Source organism: Pogonomyrmex barbatus, unplaced genomic scaffold (genome assembly GCF_055798465.1).
Source record: "Pogonomyrmex barbatus isolate J1 unplaced genomic scaffold, ASM5579846v1 scaffold3, whole genome shotgun sequence".
Taxonomy (NCBI): Eukaryota; Metazoa; Arthropoda; class Insecta; order Hymenoptera; family Formicidae; genus Pogonomyrmex; species Pogonomyrmex barbatus.
Genome location: NW_028297127.1, coordinates 10,345,206 through 10,370,043, shown reverse-complemented (window position 1 = coordinate 10,370,043; position 24,838 = coordinate 10,345,206). Strand labels below are relative to the sequence as shown.

The 24,838-nt window shown below is 34.3% G+C and overlaps 1 protein-coding gene across 9 annotated transcripts; it reads left to right on the top strand.

The window, feature by feature from the left end:
- dia (diaphanous related formin 1) lies at nucleotides 1–23,294 on the top strand. Of its 9 annotated transcripts, XM_089079828.1 has the most exons (18): nucleotides 1–319; nucleotides 1,234–1,314; nucleotides 12,006–12,188; nucleotides 12,964–13,262; nucleotides 13,356–13,376; nucleotides 13,723–14,032; nucleotides 14,151–14,497; nucleotides 14,637–14,919; nucleotides 15,047–15,397; nucleotides 15,519–15,661; nucleotides 15,741–16,008; nucleotides 16,102–16,341; nucleotides 16,414–16,668; nucleotides 16,776–16,940; nucleotides 17,016–17,259; nucleotides 19,174–19,283; nucleotides 19,857–19,938; nucleotides 20,462–23,294. In XM_089079828.1, exons 2-16 carry the CDS (start codon nucleotides 1,282–1,284, stop codon nucleotides 19,194–19,196), a joined length of 3,165 nt encoding a protein of 1,054 aa, XP_088935954.1. In that variant the 5' UTR covers nucleotides 1–319; nucleotides 1,234–1,281; the 3' UTR covers nucleotides 19,197–19,283; nucleotides 19,857–19,938; nucleotides 20,462–23,294. The 9 variants fall into 9 exon arrangements, with proteins under 9 accessions (XP_088935954.1, XP_088935953.1, XP_088935946.1 ...); XM_089079827.1 differs by lacking the exon at nucleotides 19,174–19,283; XM_089079820.1 differs by having other exon boundaries at nucleotides 17,016–19,283.
- The last annotated feature ends 1,544 nt before the right edge of the window (nucleotides 23,295–24,838 follow it).

The following is a 24,838-nucleotide window of genomic DNA, read 5'->3' as shown; positions in this document are numbered from 1 at the left end:
CGCGCTGCTCGGGCGTTCGTGCACGTTGCGTTCGCGCGATTCGGCCGGAGTTGTCGCAACAAGTGTAAACGGCGCGTGCTGTAAGCGTGCGGTAACGAACATTTTTCACGAGGCTCTGTTTAGAAAAGGCCGCTGAAAATTTCCGTGTAGGTCCGCGCGTTCACGCGTTAATTCACGACCGCGCGCCATTAAGCTGCGCCGACCGCTGACCTTTCGCTGGAAAAACCGCGACGACGCTGGAACATCGGGCAGCAGCCCATCCGACTTCGACGTAGCAAAATCGTGCAAATCCGAACGACGGAGCCTTCAACGTGTCCAGGTAATGCGAAATCGCCGCGGGAGAACAAAACACGTGGACAGGAGGGAAATTCCTCAGCTAGATTCCCAAGATCGACGCACCCCGAGAATTAACCTGTTTAACGGAAGAACGCTCCATTTACCAAACTTCGCCCGACTCGTTCGGAAAAGATCCAATCGCATTCTCGTGTCAAGGCCGATTTTTTTGCTCGTCTGAAGCCACTTGTCAACATTTGCAGAGAGAGTCCGCGTGTGACATTATTCCTATAGAATTTAATTCTATTTCCAAACTAACCTTTCTCCCACGCCGCGCCTTGGTTATGCTTTGGAATTTAATTCTGTTTCTCCAGTTTGATAAATTAATTCGAAAAGTCTTAATGAAGAGAGAGAAAGGTTTTAATGCAAATTTAAATATTGTAAATTAAATAATATCTGATGTGTGATTGAAGACACTCAGGCAAGTTCAATCTAAATTCTGAATACTGAAGGAAAAAAAATCTTATTTTTTAAGTGCGAAGCAAGAGTGACAAACAATGAAATAAAGGGGACTAATGAATCTATTATATATTTATTTGTTATTGTTGATAAATAACATAATTAGGATAAGTTAATGCTTATCTAGATATGCATTCAATATTTTTATATTCTGTAATGAAGATATTATATTTTCTTTGATGACTAACTTATTAATATGTGTCTTGTTTGTGCAAAGATAACTTCTGAGAATAATATACTTTATCTTTGATAAAGGGAAAATTCTGTGAACTCTGTTACATTGAATTAACTCAGAACAGAGATTTTAAATAAAAACATTAGTAATTTTTGCAATTTTGCAAGTATAGTGCTTTTTAATATTTACGTTGCAATCTAAATTCAGTTTTATTTATTTGGAGGATATGCTTGTCTATTACTAACCATTTTGTAATTTTGTTTTAGGATTAGAGAGATGTATCGAAGGAGGTAACAAATCTGGAAGACAGGATCATGGCAAATAGAAGGGACAAGCCTGCTGGCTTTGTGAGTAAAATCAATAAATCTTAATGTTTATTTAAAGAAAATTAATACAAAAATGTTACAAGAAAAGAAAATAAAGTATGATGCAACTTGAAATTATGTGATGGAACTTTGTAAATCAGTTTATTAAATATAGAAAAGTATACATTGTTCAAAGAATGAAATTCTGTCATAAGAATAATTGGGCAATTTGGATTAATTAGAATTAATTCAATTAAAAGTCAAAATAATTTAGATATATACACACAACAATTTGCGGCTCTAACATTTTATTCAAAGTAAGTCTAAGATTGATTGTGATGTAGAATTGAAAGCAATTACTATTGGCAATAGGATCTAGTTGCATCTCATTCTATCTCAATGATGCAATAATCAAGTTATTCTATCATTGCACATAGCCCTAGTACAAATGCCTTCAGATGATTCTAGGATGACTCGTATTTTGTCTTGTACATGATTATTTTTCAAGTCGCGACATTAGGACGAGTACGTTCTAAGAATATTTGTATTTTTTCCCACGCGTCTTATCTCTGCGAATTTCGTAACGATCGTAACGCCAGTATCAACCATTACCATTTGCTTTACCATTTGCCTTTGCGACAGTCGTGGTTTTGGTAACACGGAGGCACGATCGAATGTCATTGATTCCCAATTTTTTCTCCGCCACGCGTATTATCGCGTATCGTTTTATCGGTTCATAGACGTCATTTCTGCGTTGATTTCGCGACGTGATAACATTCAAACGTGTAAAACCAAAGTCATAGTATTGTACATATATATATATTAGGCTTGAAAGAAACTTGGACGAAGTAAAAAGAATGTCTGGTATTCAAAGAAGAAAGAGTTGGTATCATAAAGCCGAGGCCAGCATCAAGGTAGGAACTTTTTGGATTTCTATTTTTGGAAACCAGTTTCGATAAATACGAGAGGAATTTTTAAATTATACATTTGTATACTAATTAAAGAAATTCTGTAAACATCTAAATATTTGTATTTGAAAATGGGAGGGACGTGAGTCATGCGTAGTCGTGTTATATTGCAACGATAAAAAATATTAAAAGCATGCGTTAGAGAATGCGTGCTTTTAATATTTACTTCTAAATGAAAGTTTAATTGAAAGAAAGGGGGAGAGAGAGGAGAGAGAGAGAGAGAGAGAGAGAGAAGAAACAATGCGCGCATAAAAACTTTTCACGCAACATGATAAAACCTACAGTATAGGAATTTTGTAGCGATATCCACCATACGTGGGCATACCCCGAGTTTCCTGTTGTGTTATCGTATTTGTCACCATTTGTATCGCCGTAATGTGCAAACGTTTAAAATACTACCATTTACGTAAAACATGCTGGCACTTTTAAGTGTCGTGTTCCTTTATTTTTACATCCATCTTCTTCTCGCTCGAGATACTGACAGTCCGTTATTGTTCCCTCCAAGATGATAAGCAGATATTGCTATGCGATGTAAAATTCGATAATCTTCACGATATCAGAACCGTTATCGCAGAATTTATCTTATTTATAGCTCTAAAACTGAGCTTCACATGCTATAGAAAATTACGTTTGTATCGTTGTTCGGGCAAGTTTAGTTTAGTTTAGTAGAAATCAATTATATGTCTATAGGTTTGTTAAATTGCATGAAATTTATTAAGAATATTGATGTTATTTCTAAAATGATGCTTTTTGCAAAATTGTACTCGTGTGAAATAAGTGAATCTTCGTAATGAAAATGAAATGACAGTTGGGAACCACTGTTTTGTGGTTTAGCGTAGTCTTCGGTAAAGAACGACATGCGTATATTCTTGGTGATACGCACAATACATATAATACCGTACATATGATATCCTTGATATCCGATCTTAGACGCTGCACAAATTCGAGTCACATTAGCTTGCACTTTACGTCGAACGTGGATATGAAGACTATGTGAGACTCGTGTTAATTTTCGACTTTATGCTTAATTAAATGATTAATTTTATCACTTACGTTTTATCTTCAAACAGCCTTTATATATTTCTTTAATAATATTCCTTTTTGCGCAAGTAATTCACGTTGAAAGTCTCTGCGTGCAAAAAAACCAGGTAACTGCACCTTTCCGTACATGATAGTTACGCAGCATTTATGGTGTTCAGTGAATAGTGACAACGATTGATGCAACAGTCAAACATGTACGGATAACTTAAACAGTGCGCAAAGTAAATTCCATCTTAATGCTAATTTTCATCATAACGATCGAATAAAGTCTTAAACATACATTCTCGATATAATTAATTACTTTCTCTAAATCGAAATATGTCGTGTATGTATCTCTCTGTAACGACCACTAATTTCACTTAGCATCGAAGATTTCACAGAGAGTGAAGTGGTTGTTAGTGCACATTGATTTCTATTCACTCATTCATTTTTTTATTACAATTTGTATATGAAAATCTCGCTTAAGGATGTATTACATCTATTTTTATAATTTTTATATTTTTATATTTACAACGAAAAAATTACGAAACTTATAAATTATTTAATCGCATTTAAAAAGTTTAATGGTTTAGAATTGGATCCAAAATTATTTGAATAAATAAGCAAAAGTATATTCTAATGGAAATGTAATTAAGAAATAATTACACAAATCTCAATTTTTTTATATAACTATTTATAACTGTTTTAAGTTCACGATGCAGAAATTATTCTGCAAATAAAAATTTAAATTTATTTGTACCGCATTTGTACTTTTGTTTGTATTCTTAATAAATTTAATTTTTATTTAGAGACCTAATCTCTTTATCGAAATGAAACTTTACATAAATGATCTTGAATACTCAAAATAATTATATAAAAATTTGAGATTTTTTTCATTATTTCTTAAGAATACTTATATATTTCTTTTCTTTTCTATTAAAATATATTTCTGCTTTATATTTAAATAATTTTTGATCCTGTTTCTAAACCACCGCAAAATTTTTTATAATGTAAATACGATCTAGAATAATCTTTTCATTGTAAATAAAAATAAACGTAAAATATCTTTAAACAAGAATATCACGTGAGAGTAAATACTTTGAAGGGTCTAATTCTTTTTTACGCGCGCGTACTCCTCGTGAACACGCGTAATTCCTCGTGTTATCGTACAGAAGCAGATGCACTTCGAGATCTGACAGACGCATTTAGCGTTAAGCATGCGTGGAAAGCAGATGCGGAGGTGCTAAACCGGTATGCGTCTCTGGCGGAGACAAAGGCGCACCTTTCAGACGCGAGGATCATCTCGGCAACGGACGCGTAGGTCGAACAAGACGAAGGGGGAAAAAAGGCAGAAGAATCAGCTCGCGTTCGACCTCCGCGTGCATGCTGTCGGAATTTCGCGTGACACCGTTTCGGTCTCTCTCTCTCTCTCTCTCTCTCTCTCTCTCTCTCTCTCTCTCGTTCGGTTCTTCTGTGCGGCAGAAGGCCGCTCGGATTGCTGGCGTCATCGTCCGACCGCTTCGCTCAAGTGACATCACCCGCGGCCGCGTGTATTTTTTTTTTCTTCCTGTGTCAATCGAGAAAGACTGATGCTGCCGGTTAACGCGTTAACCGTATTAAATGCGCGCAAAGCGATCTCTCGTCCGGAGAATTTTTCCCGCGCAACGCAAACGTGGCTATTAATGGCGGCGCTCGATTGAACAGGTGGCTGATTTACGCTCGCGTATAGGGAACGTTACGTAACACGTAATACTACGCCGAAATGCGAAGGCATTTTGAGCATGTCAAAAAATTTGCAGAACTCACGCAAAACTCCTCGCCTTTTTTAAATTTCTTAGTATTTTGCCAAGATCGCCAATGTTGTGTAAATGTTGCTGCGATATGCAATTCTTTATATATTTTACGACGGCATTTTTTTTCACGGTAGTTACACTTTGCAGTACGTACATATTTGCGCCGCGTATAAAATATGCACGTAATAATGATGTATACAGTATAACGTGAAACCGGATATCTAATTATGAGAGTAACCGATCTCGTTGATTGGATCATTCACTGTGTGGAGCATCCGCTGCTCGTTGTGTGAAAATGCGCGAGTCTTCTGCCCAAGCAATCTTTAAGGTTCCAAGATTGCAAGGTGCCAAGGTTCGCAAGATGAAAAAGACAGCGCGGTTTTTTTAGGAACTAATGCCCATCTACGGAGTACGCGTGTGGGTATATATACGCGCGATAAGGACGGCGTCTGAGGACATCGCTTGTTGAATTCGTGTCAAGTTTACACCGAGCACGATTGCGGTCCACAGGTCACAGGAGATATCGAGGAAACGTAATAACGTGCGCGCGTACGCGCACGTAAAAAAGAATTAGACACCTCAGGACTTTTATTCTCACGTGTATTCTCGTTTAAGGTCTATTATACCTATTTTTACCTACAATCAAAAAATTATGAAAAAATTATAAATAATTCTAGATCGCATTTAAAAGAAATATAAAAAATGGGATAGATAGATGGCATTGCACGACAGACAGGACCTTGTCATTTTTCATTTTTTTTAATTAAATTTATATTTACAAATTCGGAACAATTGTTTAACATCGCGAACTATGTGCCGTTACTATTAACAGATTTCCAACGTAACAGCTTAAAGTTATATTCTTAAATCAATAATCGAATCCGAAAATCGATTACAAATATAAAATATTTTGCGACGGTTTAGAATCTAAAAAGCAAAAATTATTTAAATATAAAGTAGAAATGTGTTTTAATAGAAATATAATTAAGAAATAATCAAAAATTTCAATTTTTTTATATAAGTATTTTAAGTATTCGAGATAATGTATATAATTTCATTGCGATTGACACGGGACACCAATGGGAGTCGTAAGTTCGTGTTTAAAATTGTGGTTAAAATAATCTATTTAATATGCATTAAGCAGCCGATATAAATAAATAAAATTTCTTTAAATTAAAATCGCCATTAAAAATGTAAATTGCTTATTATAATTATTATTGTTATATGTTTCTCGAAATATTTACTTAGTGACGATATGTATGTGGGGGGGAGGGGGGAGTTGGTTTTTTTTTTTAAATCAAACTTGTCGAAACCTCGTCTATTCGAAGCTGTGACGTCGGTTAGGCACATTCTGCGATACGCAAGGATCCGCATGATTCATGACGGCGATCTATCCTTTCGGTCGGGGTCAACCACATGGTCGGCATGAAAAGAGACGGGAAGTGTGGGCAAATATTATTGAATAATCTGAAAAAGGAATTCCAACGAGGAAAGAAGAAGATAATATGATTAAGAGATCTTGAATTTCATATTAACTTCTCTTAGTATTGTGACAATTTTGGAGTGACAATAAGGTGACTTTTCGAAGTAAATTGTCGGAATAAAATACCATGCCCAAAATGACGAAAAATATTGTGACAAAATAGTCCGTAAGTTCATTTTCTTTGAGTGCGGAATTTGCTGTCAAAACAAGAAAACAGAAAACAGAAAACACATTAAAGATCTGGGATATCTGCTATCTATTGGAAGCATGACGTCAGCTGCGCAAGAATAACCTACCATCTAAGATTATAACGTTAGGTGCGAGAAAATAAAGGAGAAAGTCTCTTGCAATTTGTGTCCAGGGAGATGATCTCTCTTCCGTCGATAGAATTGTCATTGTTCGATGCAACGAACTTGTCTGTCACGGAAGAGAAACTATGAGATTCAAGATATATTAACGTGTTGGCGAATTACATTAATAACATTGTAATCGCGCAAAACGGTAAGAATGTAAGATGTAAGAGTGATACAATTAGAAGTTTAAATTACCCGTAAAAACGAAAGCTTTAAGCTAGACATTAATACAGTGATATCGTTTACGCGCAGCGTGTAATTAATGACAGAAATTACGCGAGAAGGTGGTATATAAAGAGGATATCACGGTGCCGATCCTAATCCTCTTTGGCACGTGCAGGTTTATACGCACAGGTTTACTCGCTGTCGTTGGCCGCTGTCATTGGTCCAAATACTATTCGCGCGGGAGAGAGGCTCCGAGAGGAGAAACTGGCACGCACGTCTCCTCCCTACGAATCTCGCGAGTTCGTTCAGCGATAAGCGGTCGGACACGCGGAGAAGACACGGTTCCGCGATACGGGCGTACCGTAAGTGTATACCACGCCGGGACGCCCGGTGCGATCTCTTCTCCTTTTGGTTTCTTTAATTTCACGACGGTGCCGTTATGTTAATCTTACGTTACGGCCTAACTGTAAGGCCGAGGCTGTATAGCATTTGCGCGCGCGCCTGCGGGCACACCTTCGTGCGAGAGAGGCGGAATAATGCGAGGCGGTATAATATCGGAGTCCATTGATCAACTATTATGAAATCGCGATAGCAGCTCGCCGAAATTCGCCACACGACAAATTGCGAATCCCGTGGATCCCTTCCTTTATTTTCTCCTCCTCTCGTCGGATCTTTTATTTATCGCGATCGAGCGCACGATCACGATCGAGCGCATCAAGGCGTTTCGCGGCTTCGTGAATTTTCATTTGATCATGACGTTTCCTTTTATCCGTAGTTTCTTGGCATAATTTGATATTGATCTTTTTTTCAATGCATACTAAGTTATTATTGAATAATAACTGATTACAAAGTTTGCTACTTTCACTTCAGCGTAAATAGAAAGTGTCTTATTTAATTTTAAGTATAAACTTTACCTTTGATCTAGCCTTTATAAAAGTAATAATTGTTAAATATTGATTAAGAAGAGAGTTTAAATCAAATATTTGTCGAGAAAGATGATTATAACTTGGCCTGAGAATCGATGAAAAACAATTTGTAAAACCTGGGGCACTTTATTTGTGCGGAAATATACACTGTGAAATGCATCGTGAACGTGAAGGCATGAGTTGTGACGGTAATCTTTTGAGATCAAAGAAATTTATCGTCTGAATTAGCCAGTAAACTTTCTACAATTGCTGTAATTTCGCGACGCGAATTGTTTCGTCGCGTCGCAAAATTATAGATCTAATTGTGAGTGTCTCACACTATAAGCGTTGCTTATCTGAGATAATTCTTTTATACAATACTTGTGAGAAAATGATAAAATAATTACTTAACTATTGTCTTAAATTAAATGAAAAATAAGATTTCATTTGCATGCACTGCTATTCACGGAAATCATTACGGAATAATGATAACGATGGATATCTTTTTTTTATAAATAAAATGTTCAGCGTAACAGTGCCTACGTTTTACGAGGTTTGTTTCGAAAAAAATAAATTCGATATTTTATATAACTGCCCGGTAACTCAATGTGTTAATCGATAAGTTAATCAATAAAGAAAATTGCGTGGACTATATTCTACATGTAGTCTTTAAGTGAGGAAATACTGCGTGGTCAGTTTGCTTTATCACTTTTCGTGAGTCGGGGTCATTATCGCACTGCACGTCAGATAATAATTTAATAAGTGATTTCGTCCATGCGCTAACGCATAGCGCTAACTCACGGTTTAAGATCGGAGTGATGGGGAAGGGATGGGTATATTCAAGCGTCATGGGGCCGGCACTAATCGCCAGTCAGTTTGTTGCCGTTCCTCTCCAAGTGCGGTTCGAGTCGCCTCTTTTCCTTCGTTTTTTTTAAATATTCGAATCTCTAACAATTCGCGATTGTGAATGATGCGTTACATGAGAAAAACCGTTATCGTGAGAAACCTTTGGATACTATAATTATTGGTGAACACGAGATATTGCAGTACTTGAAATTTATCGCAAACGCGAATTTTCCATACGGAAAAATTAATTTGATCGGTATCAAAATTCTGTTTAAAAATGAATGAATCAAAAATTCTGGTGGAACTTATCAAAATTCAATTTGAAGTAATGACTTCTGCTTAATCTAAATAGAAATTTGATAATTTTAATTAGAATTTCTGATTCATTCATTTTTATAAAAATATAGAATTTTAATACAATCGATCAAACTATTTTTTCCGTGTAGTCGTTGATAAAAGTGACATTCTCAATATATTTCTTCGCAGAGATTTTTATTTATTTTTAATACATCCATAAATATGAATAATATATTTACATATTATTAATGGTTATTTATATTTTGGATAATATTATGTTTTGATATATTAACGTGTCCCGTGATCTTTTTCGATAGAATGAGGAGACGTACTTTGAACCCTCCGGAACTTGTCTTTTCTGAAACTCATTAGTCTAACGTTAGATGAAGCCTCATCTGCCATGACAATCATTTATCGAGCGGTCGTTCTGCTCACGTTAATTTTCCCTGCTAAATGGCGTATCAGTTGCGTGCGTACACGAGTGTACACATCCACTTCCCCGCGCGTCTCCTGAAACACACGTTCGATCGTTCTGTTCACTGCGACTGAATTATTCTGCTTCGTGAATACGAATGCATGACTACACGATCGTAGACGTCTGCACGGAAACGTCAGCCGGTGCTTCCGTCGTGAGGGAATAACGCTGAGCTGTTGGCTACTGGATACGCGGAAGCTGGCTACGACGAGGTGCTCTCCCTGGTGCTCGATGCGAATTGGAAAAATCATCTCTTTCTTCACCTCGGTGTCCTCGAGACGTCGTCCCGATAATAAAAAACTTGCGAAAAACTTGCGTGAACAAGTGTCGCGTGCTTGCGTGGGTTCGTCCTAAAAATAAAGGTGCGTCCGTCACTCCATTCGAATCAGCTTGGACTCGCGATCTTCCGCGCGTGTCCGATGTGAGTCACTCGTCGAAGAATTAATCGTCCTCGAAGCATCATCGCGAACGCACCGCAATGATCACGGACTGGGTAAGCTCTCATTCTACCGTTAAATTGAAAAATGTCAGCAGTTCTCATAACCGCGCATATAGCTTTTGTATTAAATTAAAAGTTAAAAACGATCTATGTTTCGTTTATATTAATGAATCCGAAACGACTTGGATGCGTTTAACGGCCGCACTACGGGAAAAGATAAAAAAAAAAAAATAAGTAAAATTAATAAAGCGGAATTTCTTGAGATATTAATAAGTCTGACATCATCATTTTTTAAATTGTTAAATAATAGTGATGGCTTAATAGCCATTAGTTAGCAATTAATTCCGTTTTATGAAGCCGCTATGTCATCCTCGATATTATGTGCTATTTTCCATTGTATAAATTATGACTTTTGCATTCGTGAGATCGATGTCATCATTAGTATTGTAAATTTATATTGCTACCGTAGGATTCGCAGTCGTCACTAATAAAAGTATAGTATCTATGGATTTTTCGCAACGCCATGCTGGGAGTAAAACGCCTAGATTCCACGGTGATGTGCGACTTATTATTGCTTTAATAATAAAAGTTTTTATTTTATGGACAAAGAGAGGAATTAGCGCTTAGAGACGCACATGAGGTCTAATGATGGTCTACACACATACGTGATCGCCGTTATTCCGCTGCCAACATTCGGACGGTCATGGAATCTATAATGATACACAGAAGAAAATTAGTTTTAAATCAAGACAAATATTCTTATATAAGCAAAAATGTTACGATCTTTTTAAAAATTTTAATCTTGATTTGATTAAATTTGTATTAAGTATTATCCTTGCTATTAAAAATAAAAATTTTCTAAGATTATAATATTCTTGTGTGTGCGTGTGTGAGAAAGAGAGAAAGAATATAATCTTAATTTATCAATAAAATACTAGATATACAACAAAATACTAGATATACTCTTAAAAATGAAAAAATAACACGAAGTGAAAAAGGACTACAGAGAGTCAATGCAACAAAAGAATAGCGCAACAATTTTTGTAAAAAAAGAAACAATCTTGATTTAAAACTAATTTTTTCTTTTTTTTTTTCGTGTAGCAATTAATTTCGCATGCGCGTGCTACTTCGTCCTATCCTGCTGATTACGATTCATTCGTGTCCTCCGGTCGCGATTGGATTTTGATTTCGGGTTAGTTTTCGAAGCCTGATAACCGGCACCGAGAGGAGACGACGTGGCACAAACATCTCGGTCGCCTCTTCCTCAACGTCGTCGGACGTCAAATGCGTTGCATATCGCTTAAACGCGTGTCCAGTTATCTCGCGGTAAACGGACAGGGTAATTGCTTCCAGCTCCGGCGCACGATTTCGCGTCATCTCGGAAAAATTCTACGTGCTTCCTAGCACATCATTAAAGCTATGAGCGAGCATGAGTTGCCGCTCGGACGGTTATATCATCGTAAAACTCGATCCGTTACCGCAAAGGAAAACATTTACAGTGAAACTCGGGCGTCGGAATGCAGTTTATCGGAACGATCGCGCGGTCCGATCAAATTTGTTCTCGACTCATGCTGACCGACTCATTGGTCTCCTTGATCAACATCATCTTCGCGGTTCGTTGCTTTCATTGATCTTGAAACCCAAAGATTCTCCGAACCTTCTTAGTTTATTCCGCATAAGATGTATATTCCCACAGATGAAAACTGTCAGAGCTTCAATGAGCGCTCCGAAGTTTCTATGTTCCATAAACCTTGTTTTATATCAGGTTTCCATCTTATTATTTAGAGATAGAGAATGTTTATTATTGTGTGAAGAAATTCGAATATTGCATGCGATGTTCTAGAAAATTAGCATAATGATAGTAAGGCGATACTGTTTTCCAAGATAACTTTGCCGTGGTTTAAAAATTCAGGCTGATCTCTTAATATTGATGAATTAATTTTTAATAAATTGATAAACTGAAGATGTTAAAAGATGTTATTGTTGTAGTTGGACACGTGGTTCGGCCGGCCAAAGAAATCCGGACGCGGGGGTGGCCCGCGCGGTCATTCGGGCAGCAGCACCATGCCCAGGCCGCATTCGGGCGATGATATCAATGAGATCGAGCAACAGCGTTGCATCATTGAAAGGATGGACGAGGAGACAGTGAATGATAGATTCGAGGAAATGCTGGTATGTATGTGACATACATATTTTGCATATATATTTTGCATATATTTTCGATAATTAAGTTCGCACGCCTATTATAATATAGATTAACTTTAATTTAACTTTAACTTATTTCTTATTTTTTTAGTTCTAAGTATGAGAAAAAAAATAAAAAATAAATTATTAACAAAGATTAAAATTAATAGAGTAGTAGAAATGGACCGTAGACATATTTTTTTCCGGCAACAAACATCAACAAAATATGCATTAATTTTTTATTTTTTTTTATTGTTTTTATTGTATACAGAAAAAAATTAATCTTAAATTTAGATTATATATTCTCAGACAAGAAAATCGTAAAAAAATTTTAGTCTTGATTTAATCGAATTTGTATTGATACAAGTAGATATTTTCATATATAAACAAAAAGAATATTATAATCTTTACATAAAAGATTTTTACTCTTGAGTTGAGCAAAAGTAATATTTGCATACAAATCAAGATTAAAATTTTTAAGAAGATTATACTATTCTTATATTATATTATACTATTCTTGCTTATATATGCGAATATATATATATATATATATATATATATATATATATATATATATATATATATATGCGAATATTTGTCTTAATTTAAGATTAATTTTTTTTCTGTGTACATGTTTCGTATTTCGATGGGATGCATAAGCAATTAGGATCGGCAATTATTTAATAATTTCGGACATCCTAAATGTATCGATTAATATCTTAAATCTTAAAGATACCAAAGAGAACTCGTTCTTTCCGTTTAGGCCAATATGAATCTAACAGAGGAGAAGAAGGAACCGTTGCGTCAACAATCAGAGTCGAAAAAGAAGGAAATGCTAGTGTTACATTACAAGGGTAGTATACAAGAGAACCGATCGAAATTTGATAAACCAGCGGATTATATACAGTATCTGGCACAGCCCGATTTGAGCGTTAACAAGATTTATAGCTGCGTCGAGTCTCTTAGGATTGCACTCACTAATAATCCGCTCAGCTGGGTACAGGAGTTTGGAACTAAGGGTTTGAAGCAGGTCCTGGCTACCCTTAATGAGTGTTATCGAAAGTAAGTGAATTCCACATGCCTGAACGGGAGAATGTCTTATAGCGTTTAGATTGGTACACATTTTATTCTAACATTGGTATTGTTCTATTCCAGTGCCTTCATATATTATGATAGGTAATTCTCGTAAAAGTACTATTCGCTTGAATGTCATTTTGCGATAATATTTATTATGTTAATATTTCTTAACCGCTTGTGTTACATACGAGCAAAACTTTGCTAGTAATACCGTATATAATTTGATTTTATAATATAATATATTTTGTATATTTAAAGAATTTAATTTGATAATTATTATCTGCGTTGTTCAATCAGCAAGATGTTCCTAATTTATACTTAATTTTTATTTCAGTTTTGCATGATGCTTATGGCAGAATTTATTACGAGGATCATGTTGCTTATAACAGAATTTATCATCAGATTCATGTTATCCTTTATTAATAAAAAATTTGTTTTTGTTTAGTGACAACCGCTACGAGCGAATACAGTATGAATGTATCCGCTGTTTAAAGGCCATCATGAATAATACCGTGGGTATAAAGGAGATGCTGGCCCATCACGAGGCTCTTACCATCGTGGCCAGATCATTGGAGCCGACAAAACCGTCCGTAATGTCCGAGGCCGTAAAATTACTTGGTGCAGTATGTCTGATATCCAGTGACAGTCACAAGAAAGTTTTAGATGCGATTACTATGAATGGCGAATTTAAAGGCCGCGAAAGATTTCTACCAATCGTACAGGGTTTGATGAACAAGAAGAATGAAAATTTAAGGGTATGTTTTGCACATTTTATTATTTATTTTTTGCTACTCATGCGATTTTGATTATTGTATAAATAATATCTTACTTTTTTGAAATTAAAAAAACAAAACGTTTTATTCTATGATGCAGGTAGTGTGCCTTCAACTCATAAACTCAATAATATCATCCGCAGAGGATTTAGATTTTCGCTTACATCTGAGGAACGAGATAATGCGAGTAGGTCTGGCTGATATTCTTGAAATGCTAGAAAAAGATGAATCGGAAGACTTGGCGACACATTTGAAAATCTTCAATGATCATAAAGAGGAAGATTATGAGGAATTTGTACAGAGATTTGACAATGTACGTTTAGAATTAGATGACGTTAATGATTGCTTTGAAGTAGTTAAAAATATGGTGATGGAGACTTCTGCCGAACCATATTTCCTATCTATACTTCAACATCTTTTATTTATTCGAGATGATGCTTTAGTTCGGTAAGTACATACATGTGTACATACATGTATAATTATATTTATTTTTATTATCGCAATTTTATATAAGTAATTGGCACGCAAAATTATTTCTCTCCAATAAAATCTTTATTTATGTATACTTTATTTATTCATTTTTTAGACCGGCATATTATAAATTAATTGAGGAGTGTATATCGCAAATTGTGTTGCATCGTTCAGGCTGTGATCCGGATTTCAGCGCGACAAAGCGCTTCCAGATTGACGTACAACCGTTGATCGATACCCTAGTCGAAAAATCACGGGCAGAGGAAGAAAGACGATTGGTGGAAGTGACTCAGAAATTGGAGGAGGCTATAGCTAGTAGGCAAGAAGCAGAAGCAAAACTTCAGCATGCGGAAAATAAGATCAAAGAATTAGAGCAAGGGACGGGGAAGCCTGGTAGTGTAAGTATATACTCAACACATTTATATCAATTGAATTTTAACACTCCCCCCTTCCCCCCTCCACACACACACGCACGTACGCACGCACAACCGTAATTTGAATAATTTCAAAAATATTGTTTTGTAGAGGACTGTTATATGTCCACCTCCACCGCCAATGCCTGGAATGGGAGGCGGACCACCGCCACCACCACCTCCTCCTCTTCCTGGCGGTGGTGGTCCTCCTCCACCGCCGATGCCTGGAATAATGTGTCCACCTCCACCACCAATGCCCGGTTCGAAAGGACCTCCACCTCCACCTATGCCCATAATAGGAGGACCTCCACCACCACCTATGCCAGGAATGGGCCCTCCACCACCACCGATGATGGGAGTGTTATCTCCTCCATCTCCACTGATACATGTTTTGCCTCATGGATTAAAACCGAAAAAGAAATGGGAAGTAGATGGTCCACTGAAAAGAGCAAATTGGAAGGCGGTATGTACAATCCACTTATATTATTTGGTTAAATTGTTATTGATAGAAGATACAATATTAATTTAAATTTTAGCTCGTTCTCAGAATGGCATATTTATTACTATGCTCTATGATGTTTCAGATTTTACCTCACAAATTAACAGAAAAGTCATTCTGGACGAAAGTACAAGAAGATAGATTAGCTAGCCCGGAAATATTGGATGGTTTAGCGCAAAAGTTTGCATCAAAACCAAGCGGAAAAAAAATGGACGATGTGGTTGATAAGTAAATTTTATCTCAATGATCATTTTTATATCGTATATAAAATGTATGTATATAAAATATTAATTAACTGTGTACGTAGGTCGGTCTCAACGAAAAAAGTGAAAGATCTCAAAGTTTTGGATAGTAAAGCTGCTCAAAATATATCGATACTTCTTGGTGGGACACTAAAACATATGCCTTATGTGGAAGTGAAAAGATGTTTATTTAGATGCGAAGGGCCAGTTATTTCAGACAATATATTACAAGGATTAATTCAATATTTACCACCGCCGGATCAATTGTCAAAGTTACAGATATATAAAGATCAGTACGATGATCTAACCGAAGCAGAGCAATTTTGTGTTACGGTAATTTTATTTAACTTTTTTACTGCATTTTCACAATTTATTTTTACATTTTTGTTTCATTCCACATGTAAAATTTGCAAATGGGGGCGACAGGTTTCTACGATAAAAAGATTACTGCCGAGATTAAGATCGTTAAGTTTCATGCTGCGATATGAAGAGTTAGTACAGGATATAAAACCTGATATAGTTGCCGCTACAGCAGCATGCGAAGAAGTGAAAAGCAGCAAAAAATTTGCACGGATTCTCGAACTGATATTGTTACTCGGAAATTATATGAATTCCGGTTCTAAAAATGGCCAAGCGTTTGGATTTGAGATTAGCTTTCTTACCAAGGTTTGTTTCACGTGAGCACGTGAATCGGATCATCATTGGATCGACGTCGTTTTATAACGTATTTTTTTTTAGCTTACTAGTACTAAAGATATTGATAACAAACAGACTCTTATGCATTATTTGGTGAATACAATAGAAAGGAAATTTCCGGAGTGTCTCAGCTTTGTTGAGGAATTAGCACACGTAGATCGCGCTAGTCGAGTATCTTTAGAGAACGTCCAGAGAACATTACGTCAAATGGAGACTAATATTCGTAATCTCGAACAAGATCTCACGAATGCCAAAGTTCCACAATGTGATGAAGATCTATTTATAGATGTTATGAAAGTATCCTTTATTAATTTTCTGTTAATATCGATTGATAATATCATTTTTTGTACTCTCTTTTTGGATAGATCAGACAAAAATATTTTCTTGACAAAGCTATTTTGCAGCCATTTGCCAAGAAAGCCAGAGAATCTTATGAAGTTCTGCAGAACATGTTTAAAAATATGGACAGTTTATACACGGACATTTCGGAATTCTTCTCTTTCGACAAACAGAAGTACACTATAGAGGAATTTTTCGGCGATATTAAAACGTTCAAAGATGATTTTTTGGTAAATATATGTGTATTCGGACTGCGTCATATCTATCCGCTTATTGTCTAACACGATTTTATGTTCTCATCGTAGCAATCGCAGAGGGAGATAGTAAAGCTGAAGGAGGGCGAGGAAAAGCAAAGAAGGGCGAGGGAAGCACGCGAAAAAGCGGAAGCGGAAAAGGCGGCTCGTGCTGCACGTAAACGTGCATTAGTTGATATGAATGCGCATGAAACACAGGAAGGTGTCATGGATAGTCTGATGGAAGCACTGCAAACTGGTTCGGCCTTCAGTCGTCCGGATCAACGGCGCAAGCGACAAACGCGCGTAGCTGGTGGTAAGTTATATAGGACATACATCGGGAGACAAATGGCGAAGAAGGACGAAGCAGCTCAAGCATGTATATTTAGTAATACTTTAGACAAATCTGCTAAGCTAACACACGGATTCGAGAATCTCACTCCAACTGAGATCGCACGACGCGATATGTTTCCGAACAAGATTTTGGCTGAAATATACACGAGCGATTCAACGAAATATCTTACGCCGGAAGAGAACCAGGAAATATTTAAGCGAATGCTGATAAATGAGGCCAAAAAGACACCCAAGCAGATAAAGCACTCGTCCAGAGTCACATTCTTTCAAAAAAAGAAACTGTGCAGTCGTTGTAATCATGCGTACTACACGGCGATGCCGGTGTTCGACGAAACGCCAAAAAGAGACATTTTACTAAAAACTTTTAGAAATTTAGAATCTAGATGTTCTAAAACTGAATCAGACTTGAGCCCGTTAATCAACGGAAATGTTTCTATCAAGCGTTCGTGCATGCTTAGTCCGATTAAACAAAGACGCGTTGTAGTTAGCAAAATATGGCGGAGAAATAGTATCGTACGTCGTACCATATTGAATCGCAAACATATACACGCAAACAATACAATTGCAAAGCGTCGTAAACTGCACACTTACATGCAAAGTCCACCCAGTATGAGTACTACTATGCCATCGATCGCAAATACTCCAATTGTCACAAATACAAATGTAAAAATATCCAAGTCAATCGAAAGTCTTCATACCAAGATATCTAAACCAGCGTTTACGCCGATGAGACTCTTAAGGTCGAAAAATTTTGAGAATCTAACACGATATGATGAAACTCAAAATATACAAGATTTAAGAAATAGATCTTTAAATTTGAGTATGTCTACTCAGTTTTCGAGTAATGAACAAATAACTAAAACGCAATCGCCGGTAATCACAGAAATAAGCGGAGTTACGTTATTGTCGGAAAATAGTCCGTTACATTTAATAAACTTGCAGTCTCATATTACAAAAAATACAAATATCTCCGCGGAAACCTCTGGAAAACTCGCAAACGTGTACAAATCATTTGTTTCCGAAACAAGCAATTCGCGTGCAAAAAATGATCGTAAAAAATCAAAGGATACATCGTGGAAGAAGAAATGGAAGTTTTGGCAAACATCGATAAATACTATATAGAATTGTTCTTTACACAAGACTGAAAATGGAAAGACTGACAATGAAAAAAAAAAAAAAGAAAAATATTTCAGCATTATTGCGGATAAACTTGTTCCTAAAAGCGTTAAGATGCTTTAAAAATCATCTAACCTTTCTATGAATTTTTTGAAATAAGCGATAACTCCGAATTCGAAAAGTATGCATGTCACAATATTTGCATGTTATACTCTCTTATAGTTATATATTTTTAAAGTACAATGTAAGAATAATTATTTTGCATTAGTCGTATTAAATAATAATCTTTTACATTTTTTTACTTATTTTGAGAACAAAATTCATATATATATATATATAGATTTTTGATGCAATACATAAATAAAAACAATACATACAATAAAACTAATTACTTACCATGTAATTACTTACCATCTAATTATTTACCATGTAATTATAACCGAGCGCCGTACATACTCTTTAAGACTGATAATTGTGATACAAGATTTGCAATATTTTCATATAGTATATAACTATGTTAACATAGGGTGCTTCCATTTAGTAACACAAGTCGATATAAGTATCATTTTATCCTTGTTAATCATTGAATGCCAAGAACGATACTTGTGTCGACTTGTGTCACTAAATGGAAAGCATCATAGTATTTCGTTTGAATTATCAAGTTCGGCAAACGAAAATGAATATTTGTTATAGAAATATTTGATCTTGAGTTTTATGTACATATTAACATGCAGAAATTATGTTTTATTGATTACTTCAGAAATTACGAGAACGCAATGGTAGAAACGAAGTCAAGATTCTGTCATACATGTGACTATCATACATTCCAATCGCTTATGTATTTAGACTGTAAAGTTCAATAAGATATAGGTGAATATGTAATTTTATAATTTTTTTCTAATATTGATTGTAATATGATATTAAAGTACACTTTTTGTTTTCTGTATATATATATTGCTTTATAAAAATTTAAATTATTTTTATGACTTTGTATCTCTATTTTGGCTACAAGTTTATTATATGACACTGAGCAATCAAGTTTTTGATAAAATATGTAATAAAGACTGTTTTGTATAAAAATATTTATATATATATATATATATATATATATATATATACATTGTAATTAAATGCAGTAATGAGTGATTTGTTTGTCTTAATCTTGTTTTCCTCGATATACTTAATGTATTTTATATGTATTTGTATATTTAATATAAGAGTATACTGCCGAAAAATCGATATAATTCGTAGTATATGATAATCCGTAGTAACGTTTCATTCCAATTTTTCGTGCAATAATTAAGATAAAAAACATCTAATTTAAAAAGTGCATAACTTCTTTCGAAATACTATACTATGTTCTATTAGCGCGGTATAAATTTCATTATTCTCAAACAATATCAAGTCTACTGTAACGAGTTCAATTCTGTTTTAATTTTACAGCGGAAAGGAGAGCACAACTAAATAGAAGTCGATCGCGTACCGGATTAATCGGAACTGGCTTACTAGGGAGAGAACTTTCCACGTAAGTATTGCCATATTAATTGCAAAAGGAACGCGCGAACGAGACACGCTTGAATGGAACGTTTGGTCTCTTATATGCATATTACATGCATATTAGGAAAATAATATTTTTCCACACTTTTGGAAAGTGGATAATAATCGCTACCAATGTCATTTCGCGTTTTGTACGAATAATCTGTTCGTCTACCGGAAAGTACATGACAGCTATACATAGAAATATCTAATTTTTAATTTCACTAATTATCTTTACATATTTTTTATGAGAATAATGTCGCATATATTTGCGAAAAATAAATAATCGTCTTTCTCAAGAATTTCTAATAAAGTAATCAGATAATTCCTTTCTCTGAGAGTATTTTAGTGTTACAATTGACTTCGCTTACTTCCTGTTTTCCAACTATTGGTCTTTGTTGACATATTTAGACTTCCTAAATAAGATATATATATGTGTGTATATATATATATATATATATATATATATATATATATATAAATAATCACATTTCAATTCATTATTGTTACAGAGAACTTTTAAGTTCGGCTTAATCTACAAATATCGGAATACATCATGTTTCCGTCCTAAACTCGTTGCTGTGATGATTTTACATGCATCATATTGGAACAATATTGAGAGGAATAATAGAAAACATTATATCGTATGTAAATCGGTATCCTGAAGAGGAGGATGAAAAAGAGCGATTTTACATCAGCGATCCTCCGGTCTAGATAGAATTTTTACTATTTCGAACTGATAACAGTCTTCCTTACGTAGTTGAATATTTGGTTCTTTTGTAGGTATTTTGTACTTGTACAAATATAGCTAGCAGATTTGTATAACCGAATGACACTTGCGTTGATACTCGGCAAGATGCGTGCGAAAATCTATTTCGTAAACGATATCCCGAGATAATGTAAAATAAAATTCATCACCGACAAACGCATTTGTAAATAGAGAAACTGGTGATGAATCGTTGAAAGTTCTTGAAAGTGCTTGTGGGCGCAATTAGACACACTATTTCATCATGTTCTCGCATTTTTACTGCCGTTTACTCTATGAATCAAGCGGCAAACTTGCATTTATTTATGTACGTCGCTGTAAATAGATTTCATCTCGAGAATCATAAATGTGCATAGATACTGCGAATCGAAATTATTCCGACATTACGAGATGTTATTTGTAAAATAATTTACTTCGGGAATAAGTAACATGGTTATAGAGCGATAACATGGCAATAATGCGCCTTTTCAGTTTTTCAATGAAAATGTCTCTAAAGACGGATATTGCTGCGTGACATGATTAGGAAACTTATAATTATTGCTTATTTGACATTATAAAATGGAAATAATAATGGTAATTAACTATAATGATCAGTTTGTTAAAAATCTCTGATAGAATGATTGCAAAGCGTGCATATCTTGGCGTTTTTTACATCATTCTTTGCTCATATAATTCTCTTAATAAGAATATATACAATAACTGTTCGAAACACTTTGATGTATGAAGAAACATTTGTATACCAAATTGAGACACAAATTTTGCGGCATATTTTTAATAATATCTTTTTAAAAGGCACTTGTATTTACATTTTTTATAACAGAAGCATTTCACTATTGATGTAATAGCTTTAATTTATGAACCAAAAGAACTGAGACAACTTTTACAAGAAGCGGCTGGCTTATTTAACGCAACATTCGCGTTTTGTGATAATAAATAAGTCCGATAATAAGCTTAGACATTCGATATCTTCACGGCGGTGAAAAACTCAGGGAGAAAAGAAAAAGGAAAGAAAATCCCCGTAAACGGTTGTCCAGTGATGTGAACACTACGAATTCAACATATATAATATATAACATTTTTATTAACATTTGGTATTATTTGGTATTATTTTTATTTTAATTAGCAATAGATAAAATATATTTTTTTATAAAATTTTATATAAATGAAGGTACAAGTTAAAATCATGCATAAAAATATCGCGTAAATGTAAAAAAATATATAAAATACCAACGGGAAATTATAATGACTTTTCGGATTCGTAATGTTGACAGAATGTTGATCATCCTTTTCGGCAACGGGCGAGATGGAATGGAACAAATTAATTTGGATATTCTAGTATCACTGGTGAGACTTATATAAATAATAATCCTTGAATACCAACATCCGTGAGGAAAACGACGGTAAATCTCACTGTCTAAGATAGACATGACGTGTCATTAAATTGATGTCATTCAGCTAAGTTGACATGTAATGGCGAATCGCGCAGTGGGGTAATTATACCAGATACGCTCGAAAGATGACGTGATGGTTTTCGAAGTTGCAAAAATCGTAGAGGTATTTCTACGGATAAGTTGTAAAAGTTTTATCCGCGCAGCCGATTTTCGGACATTCTTCGGCTCGATTTCTGCACGGACATTTTTTTGTATCTTTATATGTGAGTATATGTGGGATGAAATTCCAGATGGAGTCGGAAGGAATAATGTGCGTAAAGTCCGATTTCTTAAAGTATCTTATTCTCGCTTTTATTATACGTCTGTACGTCGGTGATCGAATGTCGTTGATCGAATTTCTGGTCCGTATCAGCTCTCTTCCCTATACTTTCTCCTTCGAGATTATTCTTCAATCGAATATCTTTATATCATCTTTTATAAATATCTTAATTCTTAATAACAAGTACAATGTTGAAGGAGAAGCTGTTTGCTATTATTGCTTGTCCATTGTCTCAATCGTTAAACGTTTTGAATTATGTTTTTCAACATGTAAGAATTCGATGATTACAAAGATTTGAAAATAACGATCATAGAATGTATGTCTAGTTTCCGAACAATACGAAAAGAAATTATTACAAGAGAATATTACAGAAAATGAGTCTATTCTAGTGGGCTAATATCGGATTTGAATACATGCAACGCATATTGTATTCGCGTGTATTTAGTGCGATTCTCTGAGAATAGATTGTTCGGCGAAATCCAAATATTGCCGCATAAAAAAATGTGGCCGTGCGAGTCATGACGATATAATCGCTACATTATAATATCAATGATAAAACACGTTACGTGGCTATCTTGGACGTACAATTATACATTTTAGCCTAGTATACGCTTCTTCACATACCGAACGATTTATAGGATAAATTAGAAATATAAAAAACGCTAGCCGTAATATTTTCCCCGAGGTAATCGCACATGCCTGCACAAAAGAAAAAAAAATCACGACAAAAATGTAATCCGTATTGTCTATCAATCGAATCTCATAACGAACGAATGATTTGTTAATATTTTAGATTTAGATACTTAAGAAGTAATTGTATCTATATTGTGAATACAGATCTAAATAATATCAGTGAATCATTACTATTATTTACTATGTGTCTTTATTTCTCAGTACACTATGAAATATTTACAAATTTGATATACATTTTATCAGAATAAAAATTGCTTTTACATATTGTACAATGCGGTGCAATGATTCGCGGGGTCACAGTAGCGCGTAACATTACCGGCATTGAGTCGATAATCGCGTGCAAATTTATTAGAATAAAAAACAATTATAAAAATAATAGGTAATCTTTTTTTAGAGTTCTATTTTTTTTCTTTTCAGTAAAATTTAAATATTTTTATGATTATTTATTTCTTATTTAAAAATGTACACGTAAAACTATAAAGTACAACATGATAAAATAAAAGAAAAAGTAATCGTAAAATACAATTAAGTATGATCTAATTATTTTATTTTCAATTTCAAATAAAAAATGTGTTAAATTTTATTATGTTTTTTCCATTGCGTATACAACTATACATATATTCATACATAAATTATATCTGCGTTATATATCGTTTTTCAAATGTAATTATATAAATTTATTATTTATTATATATGTTTATTATATATGTATTTATTATGTAATTTATTATATATATAATTTATTATATATGTTACATTAGAAATTATATATCATATAGATATATCCCATACAGCACAACATCTCTCAGAAATCTTTCGGAAAGATAAATCGAAAGTTAATATTGAAATGTAATATAGAAATATTTCAGAAATGTTTGGGAAATATTTCGTTGAAATTATTTCTTACTTTTGTTACTGAAATATTTCAGAAATATTTTGAAACATTTCATAGAAATATTTCATACGTAATGTTTAAAATACAGGGTGTCTCAAAACTCCCGCATTTGAAGTACACTACGTGATTCTTTATGCTAAAAGAAACAACTTTTTCCTTTAGCAAAATTGCATGCGACGAGTACTTTTTACAGTGGATCAGATTAAAAGTGACGAATGAGCGCACGTATATATGTAGCGGTCAGGGCCGGCGCGCATTCCTCAGGTCGGTGCGCGTTTCTCAGACCGGCACGGCCTAGTAGCTAATCTTTGACGACTTCACGCACTATATTATTTAAAATATGATAAAAGTTAATAAAATAAATATTGTTTTCATTCTTTACGTAACAATTCAATAAAAGAATTATCTGATTTCATAACATTATCTGGAAATAAAAATAAATTTAAATAATATAAATAATATGGTGTATAAACTGAGCATTCTATTATTTTAATTACTGCGCAATTGCTTATGACAATAAAAAAAATACTGAATTTAACAAATACTTACGTAAGTACGTAATCACGAAAAGTCAAAAAATTGGTTTTTTTATGATAGTGTTTGAAGATAAAATATTTAAACTTATAATTTAAGATATTTTGAGAGAAGTTTTGGTTCTCTTCTCATTTTTTCAGAAAAAATTAACAAAAGATTTATACAAAAATATTTATCTTTATAATATTACAATAATTACATAATTTCATAAAATTTCAATAACGGTTGTATCGATATCTTAAAACATTTTCACATGTTTAGTAAATGTGTAAAATAATTTCTAATACCTTG

Bases quoted from the DNA above. Each gene is read 5' to 3' on its own strand.
- dia (XM_089079820.1), top strand. From the start codon at position 1,282: ATGGCAAATAGAAGGGACAAGCCTGCTGGCTTT. The intron at 1,315-12,005 runs GTGAGTAAAATC...TTATTGTTGTAG, and splicing joins GGGACAAGCCTGCTGGCTTT to TTGGACACGTGGTTCGGCCG. The intron at 12,189-12,963 runs GTATGTATGTGA...CTTTCCGTTTAG, and splicing joins ATAGATTCGAGGAAATGCTG to GCCAATATGAATCTAACAGA.